The sequence below is a fragment of the Cryptomeria japonica genome, chromosome 8, assembly GCF_030272615.1.
Source record: "Cryptomeria japonica chromosome 8, Sugi_1.0, whole genome shotgun sequence".
NCBI lineage: Eukaryota > Viridiplantae > Streptophyta > Pinopsida > Cupressales > Cupressaceae > Cryptomeria > Cryptomeria japonica.
Window position 1 is genome coordinate 461,163,084 of NC_081412.1, and position 18,898 is coordinate 461,181,981.

At 37.9% G+C, this 18,898-nt stretch overlaps 1 protein-coding gene across 1 annotated transcript; it reads right to left on the bottom strand.

Moving 5' to 3' along the window:
- Positions 1–17,691: 17,691 nt before the first annotated feature.
- On the bottom strand, positions 17,692–18,049 carry LOC131857727 (putative elongation factor TypA-like SVR3, chloroplastic). The gene has a single exon (XM_059210434.1). It carries the CDS (start codon positions 18,046–18,048, stop codon positions 17,692–17,694), a length of 357 nt encoding a protein of 118 aa, XP_059066417.1. The 5' UTR covers position 18,049.
- Positions 18,050–18,898: the final 849 nt, after the last annotated feature.

Below are 18,898 nucleotides of genomic sequence, written 5' to 3' on the forward strand. Positions count from 1 at the left end.
GGTTTCCATCTCAATGAGTACAACTCCTTCCTTTTTGCTTTCTGGAGATTCTCTAATCATACTCATCATATGAGTAGCCATATTCCTTAGAATAAAAATTATTCCTCTTCTTATATTGTGATGTCTTTATCACTAATTCACAATTTGAAGTGATGTGATCAATTCTACCACAATTAAAACATTTGAATGGTACCTTTTCTTTATACTTGTCATGACCTCTTTTCAACTTCCTTAATTTCTTTCCAATTTGAATCATTATTGAAATTAAAACCTTCATTCTCCTCTAATTTCCTAAAGGTTGCCTCCTTTCTTGAAGTTTTATCATTTACAATCATCATCTTATATGCAACTAGTATCCCATATAGCTCATCCATTATCAAAATATTATGATATTTGGCTTCTTCTACCACAAAACATTTTGAATCAAACTTAGAGGGAAGGGATCCAAGTACCTTTTTGATAATCACTAATTCTTTCACTTCTTCACTAAGTCCTCTAATGGTATTGACAAATTCATCAACCCAAAGTAGGAATGCAACAATATTTTCTTCCTCCTTCATTTTCAAACTTCCAAATAGTCCTCAATAGGTCTAAATTTTTGCTTCCTTAACTTTATCATCACCTTCATTGATATTATGAAGCTTTGGAACCAAAATCTACTTTGTGGTCTTGCAGTGGATTATATTCACATACTTGGAGTTAGATAAACCACATAAAATAACATTCCTTTTTTTAGCATTAGTTTCACAATCTATCTGTCATGCATGATATTTTGGAGGATTATTTAGAATCACATAACATTTACGATTGATTTGCATACATTAAACCCTAAATCCAACATATAGGCTTCTATCTTGATATTCCAAAATGCATAATTAGATCCCATCAAACAAAGGTGCCTTGTTTGAAGAAATACCTTCTTGAACTATTGTGTGTCATCCAAGATCTATCTCAAGCTATTAAGCTCCTCCAAGGACCTTGTCTTTGATACATGGTGAATTAGTATAAAATACCAATTCCAACCTTAAAACCAATACAAATTGAAACCATTACCACATCTCATAATATCATTAAAGAAACTATGTAAACGATAAACATAATCACACACCAACACAAGAGAACTCTAGATATATGTAGAAACCCAAACAAAGAAAATATGATGAGAATACCTACTTGGATCTACTATCCAAATCTAACCTTACAAAGATAATAAAGAACTTACAATATTTTGTAGGCACCAATCCATTGAAATTTAAACCTATTGATGGGGACACCAATCCCTAATTAGATTTGTAGGAACCAACTTAAAAAATACACCAACCACCAATTAGATTTGCAAGCATCGACCTATAGGAGACACCAATCTCCTAATCCAAAGAACTGAGCACCAACTTCGATTATGAGGCACCTACCTCAATTGAATATGTGAAAAACAAAAGAAATATTATGCTGTAGCGTCCTAAAATTGTGACACTTGCAATTTCGATTGCATTTCGGTCTTCACGATGGCGACGCAACACGCAACCTGAATGGAGACCCCGAAACCTGATTATGACACCAAAAACTGCATTTTCTTGCACCCTGGCCTGAACCTCCTTTGCACCCTGCTGTCCCGGGAGGTGGGACCAGAGCGCCCAGCGCCCTGGTCCCTGGGTCCTATTTTTGGCCCGGTCTCCTAAGGGGTCTCGGGTCTTTTTGTTTGCAAATTGGAAATTAAACTTTCCTGGTCGGCCTAAGGTCGGGAAAATCAGTCTATCAGCCCTAATTGACAAGTATATAAACTACATTTTCCTCTTTCATTCGATATGATGGAAAAGGCATGGAAACTATACTCAAGCATTCAAGCATTCAAGCATTCCTTCAAGCAATTGATCATTTCAAGTCTCCATTCAAGGCTAAGTGTTGCATTCAAGTCAAGGATTCAACCATTGAAGAGGAGATCACATACTACATGATACAACATACAACATACAATATCTATACCTTCGTACATAAGGATACAAACATCCTTAGAACAAGGTATTAGTACTTGTTTTACATACATTTACATTTAAAGCACTTGCTCATTTCTTGGTTAATTCCAAAACCGGGGTTTGACCTAAAGGCAAACCCCTAATCCCTAACCCCCCAATCGTCTTCGCTTTTCTGTGTGTAGGTGGTAGGTACGCGACTGAAATTGAAGATCTGGAATCCTTGTGCAGAGACAAACAGATCCCCCTTCGTTTCGCGGTTTTTTCAGAGGACCGTGGCGCTCGGGTGCCATCGTCCCGGCAACTTTTGCTCAAATTTGCAGGACAGCGCCGTATCGACATTTTACTGCTAATTCCAGGTCCGCAGCTTCATCCTATATCCCTATCTCAGTTTATAAGTGAATCTTTGTCACTTTCTATGCATGCTTAGCTTAATTCTTCTATCAACATTCTTTACAAAAGAGGGTAGCCTTGCTTTCTTAACCCTTGAAACTCATTTAGCATCCAATCTTGCATTGCGTGGGATTGGATCTTGTGGGTTTCAACCCCTCTTTTGAATGTAAAGTCTCTCCCCTAAGTGAAAACCATCAACCCTAGTGAATCTCCCTTCTCTCTCCTTGGAGTTGGAAGAGGGGAGAGCAACTAGGGTTCGATCGCGATTTTCCGCTTTACATTTTGGTGAACCTGACGTGAACATCCTTTCTGATTATTCATGATTAGATCTGAAATTTGATTCTTTGATTACATTTCCATGTTTGATCTTTTGCAAAATTTTAGAGGTGATTGCATAAAAACCCTAAATTTTCTTTTTAAGTAATTAAACTTGTGAAATGTCTAAATGTTAATGCTTGTTTCAGATCTGCCCTTCTATTACAAATTATCAATTCATATCTATGCTTTAATTCTGAAAATTAAGTGGTTAAATGTCAAAACCCTAATTTTTGAAACCCTCTTGATTCAACCTTTGTCCGACAATTTGACTGATCAAAACATCTCCAAATCAGCTGTAACTTTGGATTCCGTAATAAAATCACAATATCTTTCATCCCTGAAAATTTGGAAAAAAGTTGTGAGGACCATGTGCACTCCGAGCGCCATCGTCCCCGACATTTTTTCCAAAATTTCGGGAGTGAGATCTTACTGTATTTTCCTGCTAAAATCCAGAATTTTGGCTGATTTTATCAAATCTAACCCATTCAAAATTACAGTCAAAGTTGGTCTTGTGTTTGCTTGGTTTAGGGCTCCTAATCATTCAAAAAACATCGAAATTGAAATTTTGTGTCAAAATTGTGTTCTTACTGTCCTAAATCTGAAAAGTGTGTTTGCATTCATTCGAAATTTCAGTGCTTTATTCAAATTCTTGCAATTTGTGACTTTTGAAATTAAGTGCTTAATTACAACAACTTTAATTTCCGCTTTCAAAATTGAATTTTGCGTGAAATTGAGTCAACTTTTGAATTTCAAAACTTGCATTGCTTTTGGCATTCCCTCTAAAATCATAAAATTCAAAATTTCAGTTTCCCTCTCTTTTTCAAAATTCAAATTTTTGCATTTTTCGACAATCTTGGTAGGGTTCAATTTTGAATTGGCAACTTTAATTTGGCCTATCTACAGATCGTAAAATCACTCAATTTTTTCAGATTAGCTCTAAAATCATCATACCTTTCATCCCTGCAAATTTCGAAAAAAGTTGCAAGGACCGTGTTGCACTCCGAGCGCCACGGTCCCGGACATTTTTTCCGAAATTTCGGGAGACTATCGTGATTGCATTTAACAGCTTAAATCCAGAAGATTAGCTGATTTTACTGAAAATTGCTACCTCTAAATTCAAAATCTTCTCTCTCTTTCTAATGCATGAGTTTTACAACTTACACTATTCCCGTTAGACGAAGCCGTAGAATTAAGTCTTTCCGAGGTTTAATTACCGAGGAGATGGAACCTAATTTGAATAGCCTTTTTAACGAGGACATGGGTAATTCCTCTAATCCTCCTAATGATGAAGAAGCTCTCCATGAGGTTTCTGTAGAACAACTTTTGAAATTGGATAACCAATTTGACGATTTTCACCAATGGATGTCTCATGAGTATCCCGATAGTCAAGCTCTTCCTTTAATTGAGGGTCTAAAACATATGCTTCAAAGTGATAAGAATGGAATTGATATTTTGCATGGTATTGCACACATTGTGGGTTCGAATGTGATGCCTATGAAGAGTTGTGCTGAAAATTTGGGTTATACACAACCTCCTACTCAAGTCAATCATTCTATTCCTTTGATGACTTCTATTGCTAGCATACCTACCTTTACATCAAACATAATGGCTACTTCTACACAAGACATTCCTCCTGTGATCACCAGTCATGGGGGCAACCCTTCTTCTTCAATTAAACCTCTTCCTTCATTTAATCCGACTTCTTCATTCATTCCTTCAATGAGTGTCCCTATTATATCTCCACAAATGAACATGACGCAAGGGGGCAATTCGTTTAACCATTCCATTCCTCCTTGTAGTGTTCCTCCTATCCAATCATCTCCTATGACTAATTATCATAGAGTCCCACCACCTTACTCTTTACATTCTTTCAATAACATAACACCTCCATCTCAATCTAACACATCTAATATGAATTCTTCGACTGAAGCGACCATTAATAATCTTTCACAAACTGTCTCTTCTTTACAGCAACAAATTGCCTCTATGAATCAATCTAAGTTTAGTGTGCCCACATTTGATGTTGCGAGCCCACTTTCTCTTGACATTGTTCAAGCTATTCCCCCTAAACATGTTGAAATCCCGCATTTGGAGCTTTATAATGGTAAGGGTGATCCTCTAACACATGTTAAGACCTTTCAAACAATATGTACTGATTTTGCTTATGACCAAAGGTTGCTTGCAAAACTATTCACTAGAACATTAAGAGACAAAGCCCTACAATGGTATTGCTCATTGCCTTCCTATTCTATTACTTCTTTCGAACAACTTGCAAATGCTTTCATTCAACAATTTCAAAACAATATAAGTCCTAAAGTTACTTTGATTGATTTAATGCATTGTAAACAAGGTGTTAAAGAAAAAGTGACTGATTTCATTGGTAGATATAAGCATTTGTATGCTCAAATTTCTTTTCCAGTGCCTGACAATGATATTCAAAGCATCTTTATTTCTAATTTACAAAAAGATATTCGACACAAACTTCTATTTTCTGAGTTTACTTCTTTCCAACAGTTGTGTGCAACTCTTCACAATTATCAACTGACTGTGAGTCAAATGGAACAATCACATCCTATGGCTCTGAGTGATAAGGGTGATAGCAGTCAACAACCATTTGGGAAGTTTAAACCGAATAGAGATTCCATCAAATTCAATGAAAACATCATCAACAACAATGTGAATGCAGCATCAGGTGTGCCTCCTATTTCTAAATTTTTCAAGAAAGAAAGAAAGTATACTCCTTTGAATGAATCATTGCATAGTATTATGAATAAGTTATTGGAACAAAATGTGCTTACTCTTCCTCCTATAAGGCAAATTGATCCTACAAATATTACTTCACCTTATTTTGATAACAAAGCTTTTTGTCAATTTCATCGTCAGCCTGGGCATGATACTGAAAAATGTTTTTCTTTAAAGGGTAAAATTCAAGATTTGATTGATAATAATACTATTTCTGTTTCTGGAGTGAATGATAAAGGCAACACATCTGTAGCTCCTCCTAATCAAAATCTTCAGATTTTCACTGATCCATTACCTTCTCATACCTCTAATGCAATTGAGGCTAATGATTCCTCTCTCTCATCTGATGGTCTTGTGTCTATGACTCCGAATGTGATTAACTTTGTAGAGCAGCAAGAAAACCCTAAAGAACCTTCCATCACATTTGATTCCAGTGAAACCATTAGGGCACCTAATGGTCCTTTATACATAGTTGCAAAAGTCAAGAATACACCTTGCCATGGAGTGCTTATTGATCCTTCGTGCATGATTAATGTTATTACCGAAGAATTTCTTTTTACTTTGCAATTGAATCAAGTGATATATGACAAAACAGATGTGATTGTGAAACTATTTGATGCATTTTCTTCTCCTGCAATTGGTTCTATTACATTGCCTATTGAGGTCCATAACAAATCCCTTGATGTGGACTTTGCTATTATTCCTTCATCCGAACAATTTCGTGTGAATCTTGGCTATCCTTGGCTGTCTTCCATGAAAGCTATTGCTTCTCCTATTCATAAGTGTTTGAAATTTCCCCATAATGGTGAAGTTGTTACTGTCAATCATAGTCTCTTTAAACCAGCTGAAAGAACTTTTAGCGTTCCTATTGATTATTTTTGGCCTAAACAATTCCAATCTCTTCCTCCGCGAAGTGATCATCTTTTCAAATCTTATCAAAAGTGGAAAACGGATATGATCCTATCTCTAAGTGAACCTAGAACACCTAAACTTGACATTCCTATCATTCTTGAGAAGGAAGTTCTTCCTTTGAAAGATAAAACTAATGTCTTTCCTCAAGAAGATTCCCAACCCATCCCTATGGATGTGACTATGTCTATGCCTAATAAACCTTCTAAAAGTAGACCTATACCTCCTCGTCATGATGGACTTGGTCTTCTTCCTAAACCAAAAATTCCTCCTTTGTATGGAGCTGTTCCTCCTCCTTCCTTCTATAGAGAGAAGAGACCTTCCTCTTCTCCTATTGTTCAGCCTAAGAGACCACAACCTAAACACCCAAGTGATAAGGATGAGAACATTCCTCCTCCTCAATCTTCTCAACTTCCTACTAAGACTAGACGAAATCGTTTTGCACGTGAACGCTGGCGAAAGCGTCATCTTAGAGCTCAAACTTTGCAATCTCCAAAAACACCTTCAACAAGCATTATTCCATTTTCTCCTCAGCCGGAAATTGAGCCTAAATCTCCTAAACATAAGATGCATGATGGTTTTGATCCTGTGCGAGTTAAAGATCCTATTTTTATAAATCTTGATGATGATATAGATGAAAATGTTATGCATGATGAAAATGTTACTCCTCTTGCTTCTGATAGTGAATATGAACTTGTTGATATTGATAACCATTTATCTAATGAATTTTCTAAAGCACTTATCCTAGCTCCTAGACAAGAACAACGTGGCTCGGAACATGAACATAGCCCTTGTTTGGATCTTGTGATAGCTCCATCTGCTGTGTTGAATGTTCCTCCTCTAGCGTGTTCCCTGCCTTCCCGAAACATTGATCAGCAAGATCGGGGGGTAGATGACGTGCTAGACTAGTTACATTAGCATAGCAAATTCTCTCTCCCTCTCTTTTGTTACTTCTTCTATATGTTATTCTCATTCTTCTATTTGTCGTCCTTAGTGTTGTCTACTTGAGGACGATGCAAAGCATTGAGATCTCTCGATCTCTCTCATGTTGACTCAAAAGACACATGTGTTCCCTTCTTCTAGGTGACCTTCCTTGATTGGGGAATGAAGAACAATTATGCATACATACATATGATATACATAAATTATCATACAGCATACTGACCCCGAGGAAAGCGAAGTCACCTCGTGCTTTGTGTTTTGTGTCTATTATCCTTGGGTTTATCTCACACTTGGGGGCTAAATCCTTGTGATAACGTGCTCCTTTCTCATTTCTTATATGTATCACTACGTTAAAGCAATCACCCCCGGTGAGGCTTGTGCGATCGCTTTAACGTAGGGGGGCATACATCCCGTTCATATCTTTTCAAGATACTTGAAAATTTCTTGACAAATTTAGCTTTGCCTTGAAAATTTTTGATATCTTTCTTGCATGACTCATAGTGAGGGAACCTTACTACTGACAGTCATGGTTCTCCCTCATGATCTTCCCTTTTACTTTGTCAATCCAAGTTGTAAGATCCTTAGTCCACTGGGGGCTTGGTGTGTCTTGCCTCCTTGACGTGGTGAAAGTCTTTCAATATTGTTTCCTTGTACTTTACCGAAAGTATGAGCATACATACTCCCGCTAAAGTGGGGGCTAAATGTAGCGTCCTAAAATTGCGACACTTGCAATTTCGACTGCATTTCGGTCTTCACGATGGCGACGCAACACGCAACCTGAATGGAGACCCCGAAACCTGATTATGACACCAAAAACTGCATTTTCTTGCACCCTGGCCTGAACCTCCTTTGCACCCTGTTGTCTCGGGAGGTGGACCAGAGCGCCTAGTGCCCTGGTCCTTCAGGACCAGGGCGCCCAGCGCCCTGGTCCCTGGGTCCTATTTTGGGCCCGGTCTCCTAAGGGGTCTCGGGTCTTTTTGTTTGCAAATTGGAAATTAAACTTTCCTAGTCGGCCTAAGGTCGGGAAAATCAGTCTATCAGCCCTAATTGACAAGTATATAAACTACATTTTCCTCTTTCATTCGATATGATGGAAAAGGCGTGGAAACTATACTCAAGCATTCAAGCATTCAAGCATTCCTTCAAGCAATTGATCATTTCAAGTCTCCATTCAAGGCTAAGTGTTGCATTCAAGTCAAGGATTCAACCATTGAAGAGGAGATCACATACTACATGCTACAACATACAACATACAATATCTATACCTTCGCACATAAGGATACAAACATCCTTAGAACAAGGTATTAGTACTTGTTTTACATACATTTACATTTACAGCACTTGCTCATTTCTTGGTTAATTCCAAAACCGGGGTTTGACCTAAAGGCAAACCCCTAATCCCTAACCCCCCAATCGTCTTCGCTTTTCTATGTGTAGGTGGCAGGTACATGGCTGAAATTGAAGATCTGGAATCCTTGTGCAGAGACGAACAGATCCCCCTTCGTTTCGCGGATTTTTCAGAGGACCGTGGCGCTCGGGCGCCATCGTCCTGGCAAATTTTGCTCAAATTTGCAGGACAGCGCCGTATCGACATTTTACTGCTAATTCCAGGTCCGCAGCTTCATCCTATATCCCTATCTCAGTTTATAAGCGAATCTTTGTCACTTTCTATGCATGCTTAGCTTAATTCTTCTATCAACATTCTTTACAAAAGAGGGTAGCCTTGCTTTCTTAACCCTTGAAACTCATTTAGCATCCAATCTTGCATTGCATGGGATTGGATCTTGTGGGTTTCAACCCCTCTTTTGAATGTAAAGTCTCTCCCCTAAGTGAAAACCATCAACCCTAGTGAATCTCCCTTCTCTCTCCTTGGAGTTGGAAGAGGGGAGAGCAACTAGGGTTCGATCGCGATTTTCCGCTTTACATATGCAAATATTTAAAAATCAATATTCATCATCTAATTGATCTAATATTCTTTATAACACTCTCACAAAGTGTATAAGATAAGCCTCTTGGTTCACACACTTCATCATATTTGCTTCTCTAATTGATTATACAACTTGCACAACTTTTTCTACTTCTCTACACCTCAACCAAACATTGGAGTGTAATTGATGGATATTATATATGCATTCCAATGCCAATTAGACCTTATGTCAACTTAGAGAATATTTATAGTATTTGCAAGTCAACCAAGAGTGTATTCCTCAAACCAAATGTGTAACCAATTCAATCCTAAAGCCAACACGTCACACCGAGCGTAAGATCATCCTATGTGTTACCTGAACATGAATTCAACTAGTTCCAAACTACCTTTAATTTCTTCCTACATCTAGCACATATTACTAGACCCTAGCACATCCAATATGAACATCTATTGATTTAGTAAAATATCACTGTGAAGACTTCTAAACCTACTACGTAAACACTTCAAAACCTTCACAAATGTACTAGACAATTAGGAATAACTAATACCCATATATGATGATAACATTATGAGAGATATCCAATATAACTAGATTCTATCCTTCTTTGCTCTCAAATACTTTTACATACCTCAGTCTTCGCGAGATCAATGACACCACCTTTGGCATCAATGACAACACTATGTTCAACAATCATCTTTATCATCTAGTTTAACATTTATCGATGCAATCTGACTTAATATCAAAATGCATTCAAATGATTAGAAATAGACTCAAAATATTTATTTTTAAAGAATACAACCTCCTTTAGTGATATAACCTATTGGAAAAACTTTTAGTTTGGCAAATATCAGCTATCATTTTCCATAACATGTATGCAGAGTCTTATGTGGGGACATTCAAAATGATGGAATCGATAAGACACAACTAAATGGTTCCTCATGTCTTATTGTCCAACTTCTTCCAATATTCATTAATCATGGTAGATGGCTTTATCTCTTGTGAAATCAAATACCATTGATCTCTTTCTTCCAAAAGACCTTCCACCTTCAATTTCCACATCTAATAGCTAGTGTCATTGAATTTCTCAATATTTATGTGAGAAGTAGAAACCATGGCTTTCAATCCTTTTCTCAAATCTTCAAAACCACACAACAAATATCCCACTACATTAAGAAACCTTCAAAACTTAAATAAGAGAAAGGTATCCCCCCCTCAACAAAACCATTAGCTCTGATACCATTTTTTTTATAACAAGTTGAAGAAAGCTTGCAATCTAAAATTTCTTATATGATTTAAAATCTAAAAATAAGATTACCAAATTTTTAAAATATATGTGATTACACTATTCAATAAATTAATGAAAAATCAACAAACCAATAAGACACCAAATTTACATGGAGAAACCCTTTCCAAAAAAACCCACTAGAGAAAGAGGGCAAGTATATTATTAATCTTCAAAAGAGATATAACAACAATAATATACTTCACTTCACTTATCCAACTAAATTGAGAATCATTTGGAAACCTACAAATAACTCATGATGAAACTAATATACCATGGCTCCAATTCATAGCAAACTAAGAGAGAAAACAATTGTTGTTTCCCAAAGCAAGAGGCATGAAAATACTTTCAAAAACCCATGCCTAGGAAAGTGGAAAGCCATGAGATACAATAAAATATTATTTTCTTTCAAATGGATATGACATGAGTTCCTATCCTATAGCTATTCAAACCTTTATCTTTTTGGATGCTCTGAAACTCCCAGATGTCTCTTTGAATCTCCTAATGGACAACCTTTCTCCTTCCAATATTATGTGACCAAAGCATGACCCTTCAAATCTAAATGTGGATTCCTTTAAGGAGGGTAATTTATCCATTTTTTCTTATCCTTATCACCATTACATGTTCATCTCTTGAATTGCAATTACAATTACCAATAAAGTACAAATATTAAATAGTGTATTATCTATCCTAGGGAACATATTCCAAGGAACATGGAGACACATGAATGACAAAGGATTTGTAAGGTTAATGCCACCTTATCCTAACAATTTCATCCCTTTATTGCACTAGCATTCTTTATGACTATAACAAAGACCTCTATAATCTTGCAATCCACACTTATAGTGAATATGATACCTATGATAAGTGGTGTTTTAGGCACCTTCAAGGACTTTCCTTGAGGGATTTTGAATAACAAAACCTCCTCATTGATAATCAAGTCTCATAAAATATAGATATATTAAAAATTGTATGAAATGAATATTAAGTTGGTGGGTGTGGCTAAGATAAGTACAATAATGAAGTATCTACAATAGACAATGAGTTTTTAAGTTGTGTTGACTACATGTTGCTAAGTTATGTTGCATTCTTGTTATATTATCTTTTTATTTTTAATAACGTCTTCCCTTTAATAATAGTAAAATGATTGTTCCCATTCATTTAGATGTATAAAAATGGACTTAAAAATACACACTAAAATTTAAAAAAATTAACTTTTAACCATTGTGAATGTTATTAGGGTGCTATCATGGATGCAATCATCTATAGTAATAAAATGACAAGGACATTAATGAAAGATAGATGTTTATGTATGAATAGACTAAATGTAAAATTAAATTAAATTAAGGATAATTTATGTGCCAAATCAACCTCTGTCACTTCTCCAGCTGACCTGAATGTCGCCAACCCCCAACATATGGTGGCTCCTAGCCAAGTGGTGGCTTCCTGCTCACTTTTCTCCTCCATCCACTCTACAGCCTGCACTTCACCTCCTACTTTTCTACCGCCACCCTCAACCATTCCTTCTATCTCCTCCCATCTCACTTCGATCCTGGCCCCTCCCCCCTCGTCCCACCTCTCATCCTGCGGGTCTCTCCCCTTTCCCTTGCATTGAGTGAACCCTTGGAAGCTTCCACCCTCTACTCTGAATCATCTCTCCTATCGAGTCAACAATTGTGCTGTCCAAGAGATCTTCACCTGTCTTCACGTGTTGCAGAGGAATCTCCCTTACTACGATGTGCCAACGTTCTTTGATCAATGGTTCCTTGCTAGAGACATCATGTACGTGTCACATTAACTCTCCCTTGTAGTGTCTTGCTTCCTTACATGTTTGTTCTGATTTCGTATGGTCATCCTTTAATCTTTCTTCTCCACGGGATCCTGGCAAGCATGGCGTTGAAGCGGTTGATACCTATCCACTTGGTCTTCCCGCCTAGCCTTTGCCCCCCATTGCTCACATGTCCTCTTCGAATTTGAGTTCTCTTCATCCTCCTGACCTTGTCTTGGGTCTCATTCACCTCTCTAGCTCATCTATCTCTGACCCGTTAGTTCCTACTAGCGTGTTATCCTCACTACCCTAGGTCATGTCACTGATGGTCCTTGTTTGTCAGGCCACTTGTTGCTCAAGTACACCCAACCCAATCTGAAACATAGCCATGATTGGGACTCTAAACTCATGGTCAACCTATCCAGTGCCTCCTTAAGCCTACCAACTTTCAACAGGTCTCAGTTTTGTTGTTTTTATGCGGGTCATCTCACATGTGGATTTTCAATGGACATTGTTTATCTTCTTCCTAAGGATATTGTGGAAGAGGTCAGACAAGATTGTGCAATGGCATTAAGATAGGGCAAACCTTCGAGAAATAATATTCCCAAAATTGAGTGTCATGCCTTTAATGAGCTTATGAATAATAATGACTTGATCATTACAAAAGCCGATAAAGGCAATGTCACTGTGGTCATGAATAGACAAGACTACATCTCCAAGATGTTGAATCTTCTCTCGGACAGAAGGAGTTACAAAATCTTATCCCACAACCCTTGTGCTCAAATTCTTAAGAGAGTGAAGTTGGCTATTTCGAATTCCTCCTTTGATGTTACAACAAAGAAACGTCTTTACCCACAAAGGGGGTGAAACCCTGTATCTATGGGGCCCCCAAGATTCATAAGCCCAACATTCCTCTTAGGCCCATAGTTGACACCATAGGTTCCCCAACCTATAATTTGGCTTCTTTCCTTTCCAAGCTCATTGGCCCACTGGTGGGTAAATTTGATTCGTTTATCAAGGATTCCACTCACTTTGTCCAATTTGTCAAAGATAAAAATTGGATTGCGATGATATCTTGGTGAGTTTTGATGTTGTTTCCCTCTTCACTAAGGTTCCTATCCTTGATTCCATTTAAATTGTCAGACATAGATCAAGCGAGGAGATTGCCACCTTGGTAGAGTTGTGTCGTAGAGCAACCTTTTTCTCTTTTAGGGTGTTATCTATGAGTAAGTGGATGGAGTAGCTATGGGATCCCCTCTTTCTTTTGTCATTGCTAATTTATACATGTAAAACTTTGAAGAAGTGGCTTTGCACTCCTTCCCACTCAAGCCAAGGTGGTGGAAGTGATATATTGATGATGCCAATGTTTGTTGGCCCCATGGTCTTGATAAGATAGAAGAATTTCATGCTCACCTCAATAGCATTGCTCCTTGTATATCCTTTACCAAGGAGCTTGAATCTAACAACCAACTTCCTTTCCTTGACATTTTGCTCATCAAGAAAGTAGACTGCTCCCTTGGTCGTCATGTGTTTCATAAATCTACCCACATAGACCTATACCTCCACTCCTCTTCTCATCACCATCCTTGTTAGAAAATCAAGGTTCTTAAAACTCTTGTAATGAGAGCCTATCACACCCGCGACAATGAAAACTTAGGTCAGTAGCTTGACCATCTTCATAAAGTTTTCACACTGAATGGGTACTCGAGAAAGAAAATCTCAAGGGCCCTTAACCAAACCAAGCTTCAATTATTTTCCTTAGCCAATTCTTCCCAACCTCGCTCCCCCTTCCTACCATCGCTTTGCCCTATATTGATGGTGTCTCCCAAAAATCTCCAAAGTCCTTCACAAGAAAGGCCTCCATTGTGCTTTCAGGCCCTTATCCACCTTGAGGCATTAAGCACCTTCCTTTAAAAAGATCCAACAAACATCTTTCTTGGTTTTGGTGTCTACAAGATTGTCTTCTCTTGTGGCACTCCCTACATAGGTGAGACTGGTAGATATTTTAGTACTAGACCGAGAGAGCATAGTGCTGCCATTAAGCATGATCGGGTCCTTAAATCCACCCTAGCCAGCCATTCTTTCTCTACCAAGCACCATATGTGCTTGGAAAGCACTCAGATTTTGTCTGAGGATAACTTCTTCAAGCATAAACTCAAGGAGGCTATTGAGATAAACAACCACCCATCCAACCTCAATCGCAAGGAAGGGTGGACTTTGAGTCCCTCCTGGCAACCCCTATTATCCTTTCTCAGAAATCAACCTCCCCATCCTTGAGCCCATCCCTATGTGGTCCTATCATCTTGCTCCCTCTCTTGCATGTTTCCTTGCTCTTTCTCCCTTCCTTCACTCCTCTTAGGCTTGGTCATCTTTGTGTGTCTCCTCTCCTTGGTCTTTCTAGCCTCCTTTGTCCAATTACTTCCCTCTCCTTACCCTTTGGCTTGTCTTCTCATCTTCCCTGGCTCCTCTTTTCGTCCATCACCCTCATAGGCTTGTCATTTCCATTCCGCCTTCTATTTTTGGTCTCTTGTCTCTTTTTTATGCTTTCCTCTCTTTTTTGTGCTTTTTGTCTTCATTTTAATTGGTACAATTTGTATTTATTTTATTGTTTTCATTTGTTATTTTTGTTTATTTTTTTGTCTTTGTTTCTTTCTTGCTTATCTTTGTGTTTTATTTCTCTTTTTTTCATTATTTTTTTGGTCCTTTCCCTCTTTTCTATTTTTTTCATTTTTTAGGGTCCTTTTTTGTGTTGTGTTTTGAATTTTGTCTTATTATTCTTGGCTTTTTGTTTGGTCTTGTTTCTCTTATTCTCTTTATTATCTTGCCTTTCTTGGCTCTCTTTTCCTATTTTTTAGCTTTTCATTTGTTTTTATTTTTTATTCTATTTATTTTAATTTTTATTAGTAATTTCCTTTATTTTCTTTGTCTTCTCTTGTTTTTGCCTTTCTTGGGCTTCCTTTAGCTTGCTTGTGTTTATTGTTTTTGTCATTTTTTTCACTTTTTGTTTCTTTCTTTCTTTTTGGTGTTGCTTTGGTGTTTTTCTTTTGTTTTTCCTTTTTTTTAATTATTTCACGTGTTGCTTTGATTATTTATTATTTAATATTTTACTCTTCTGGTCTTTCCTCCCTCTTTTTATATCCCACAGATCTATAACTATCTTGTTTTATGCTATTTGAACTTTTCTATCATCCCAATGATGGATAATAGAGTGCGACCTAAAATGTTGATGCAAATAAATGAACGCGATATAATCTAGAAGCAGTAGCAAGAACTATCATGGATTATGAAAAAATTATATCTTTAATTAAATTTGGTCTATTGTTCATCAAAACTGATTAACCCAAGTACACCTGCAATTGATCTATGAAGTAGCCAATTCAATCTATGAAGAACCTCAGGGATTGGATAACATGACAAGGATATGAATCCTTCTACTCTTCAGGCTCTGCAAAACCTAGGCAGGTATACCTTTGATGGTTAAAATTAAACCTATTACACACCTATGACAACATCAACAGAAATAGATAGATCTCACTAGGGCTCAACAACAAGTAAGTTACTGTAGATAGGCTAGATCTACATATAAAACTCAGCTATGTTTGAGCATGAGATAGATGGAACAATTCAACACATCATAAAATAAAGATATTCTGATTGGATTTTAAATTGATGTTCTGACAACCCTTCAATGTTACAAAAGACCAGTGCCTTATCCAGGCCACAGAGTCATGAATAAAACTGGAAGAGAAATCTCAGATGCAAGTTCCTTTCAACATTAAATTTTCATGTATCAATGCCTTACATTAATACAATTTTCTGCTCTATCATAAAATCATGCTTACACATCCAATATACATATTCAACATCATTAATGTTGGGTTTCAAGATTTAAATTCTTCCTTGAATAATACCCAAAAGACAAACATTACACTCTTAGAGAAGGCTAAACGAGACAAATCCAAATTATCCTTGACAATATGAAATTGTATGAATCTGAATACATTTTGGAGACAACTTCATGGAAAATCACACATGCCTTGCATATGTGTGAACCTACAAACTGAAACAAGACCTACAACAAAGACAACACTAAAAACCTCGAAGAACACACTGTCATTTGCAAAAATAAAAAGATGCCATCACTGGAACCTGCAATTTTGGATTTCTCCCTTGGAGAAAATCTCTCAAAAACTGGAACCATTACAATTGAGAAGAAATGGGAATAAGAAGAGGAGGGAAAAAGATCAGATTTGTGTAACACACTGCCAAGTGTCCCCTTTCTCCAATTGAATATTTTCCTCTCTCCTTCCCATGGAAACTACTCTCTAAATATCTCATATTTGTTGAAACTAATTTCATAATTGCATTCCTCATTCCGAGAGCTTTCTGGTGATATATAATACTTGCCATTTCGGGCAAAAATAACCTCTCAGGCAAATTAAACTTGGAATGCAGACCATCATTTAAATTTTTTGAATTTCTCCTATAGTCTACACTATATATTTAATTTTGATTGTTTCAACCAATTTTTGGCCTGACACCCTACCACGTGGCGGCTTATGATTTGCTGATGGGTTCGTTGGGCACCACTTGGGATGACACCTCACCTTTCACCACTTATCGGGCTCGTCACTGCCACTAGACTGCTTGCTTGTCGCCACCTGTACGCCATGTCATCACCACCTCAGCAGGACCCGTGCGCTAGACCTCCACTTGGACCTGCCACCTGAATGCCATGTTATCTTTCACCATTTCGCGATGGCTAATGGACGTGCATCTTCACTCCGCGAAATCGCGCACACCATCGGATCTCCATGAATCTGCATGCTCTTTAACCCCTTCGCTGCTTCGTGATGTTTAACTGGCGAGCATCTCCGCTTCGTGAAATAGCGCACTTCGTTGATCTTTATGGAACTTGCTCAATCTTTAACCGTCCATTCTCTGCAAAATTCACCTCAAGAACCGTGCCCACATGGGGTGAGGTATGTCTGGTCGCCACTTGGCCTCCTTGGTCACCTCAGGAAACGTGCCTGCATGCATCGAGTTTGCCTGGTCGCCACTTGGTCTCCTTTGTCACCTCAGGAAACGCACCTACACGCGTTGGGTCCGCTTGGTCGCCACTTGGCCTCCTTTGTCACCTCAGGAAACGCGCCTGCATGCATGGGGTCTGCCTAGTCACCACTTGGCCTCCTTGATCGCCTCAGGAAACACAACCATGCGCGTGGGGTCCGCAAGGGTGCCCAACCGACACCTTGTGTCAAAAGCCCTTGAAGATTTGACACTATGAATCGGTGTGTTCTTTATTTTAAATGCCAAAAAGTTTTCCTGCCTAGTCAATGTGGGATAATGCATTTAGCCTGGAACTTGAAAGTTTTTATGATTGGCTACTAATGGAGGAGCTGGCAATACACTTAGCCACTGCATTTGCTTGAAGGGGCTTCATCTCCCTCCATCTTCAACTTTCATTGCCAAATTCCTCTCAAGTTCACGATAAAGACGTTCCCTAATTTTTCTGCTTGTCACATGTTTCCCCTCACGCCCCACAAATGGTGAAGTATTAATTGAAAATGCCATTTTCATAGTAGGTTCTTCAATTTTAATTCCAGGCAAAGCTAAGCCATCAAATTTATCTGCCAGAGTTTCACCAATAAGGACATCACTTATACCACAGACAACATAAATATCTCCAGCTTCGACCATTTCAGCTGGAACTTTTGTAAAATTTTCATATACAAACAGTTCATTGACTTTACCCAATCTAAAGTTTTCATCTGCTGTACACACCTTTATCTCCATACCTCTGTACACAGCAGGGAGGAGCTGCTAATTGCATTTGCTTTAAAGCTTCAAAATCCTTTTACCTGTAGCGCAGGGGATTCACATCCTACACTTTGCATTTGCTGAAGTTTTTTCTTTTAATGCCCCTCCACATATCACGCAGAGGGAAAATTCTTGGGCTTTACAATTTGCCACTAGCCTTTGCTTAAAAGTTTCTAAAGCTGTTGTTTGCATTTTCTTTAAATCTTCTAATACTTTCCTATTTTCCTTTCAACCACGCAAAGGAGGGAGGAGGCTTGCCATTCACTTGCCAATAGCATTTGCTACTAATGCAATTTACCTTGGAGTTTATGCCTAACAATGTTTCATGTGGAGAGGCTGTTGGAGAAGTCATGGAATTTTCTTTAAGCTTCCAAGGCATTTGCCAAAAAATAAAAATGGCTACGCCTTCTAATTTCCCTTTGTGGATTCAGTATGTTTGATCATTCCATAATTGAACATATTGTGTTCTATAGTCCGCACTAATCCAGCTTACTTTCATTGTTGTTCCTGTTGAATTCATACTGGAGAAATGTGAATGGAGGGGCATGGCCGGATTAGTTAATTACACATTTATTCAAAACTTTCTTATGACATGTCTCGTGATTACAATCCTCATTTAAATATTTTGAAATTCTCCCAGTGAACCAAGTTGCCAATAAAATCAATGCACAAGCGTGAGCTAGGTCGGACCCCAAAATGGGTCCGACTAAAACAAAATTTGTTTTCATGCAACTAACCTTTGAAATGCCTCACGAACCTTAAACATTCCTCTGGAATCGATCGACACCATTTTTGGATCATCAAACTGAGTTTCGCAACTTTCAAG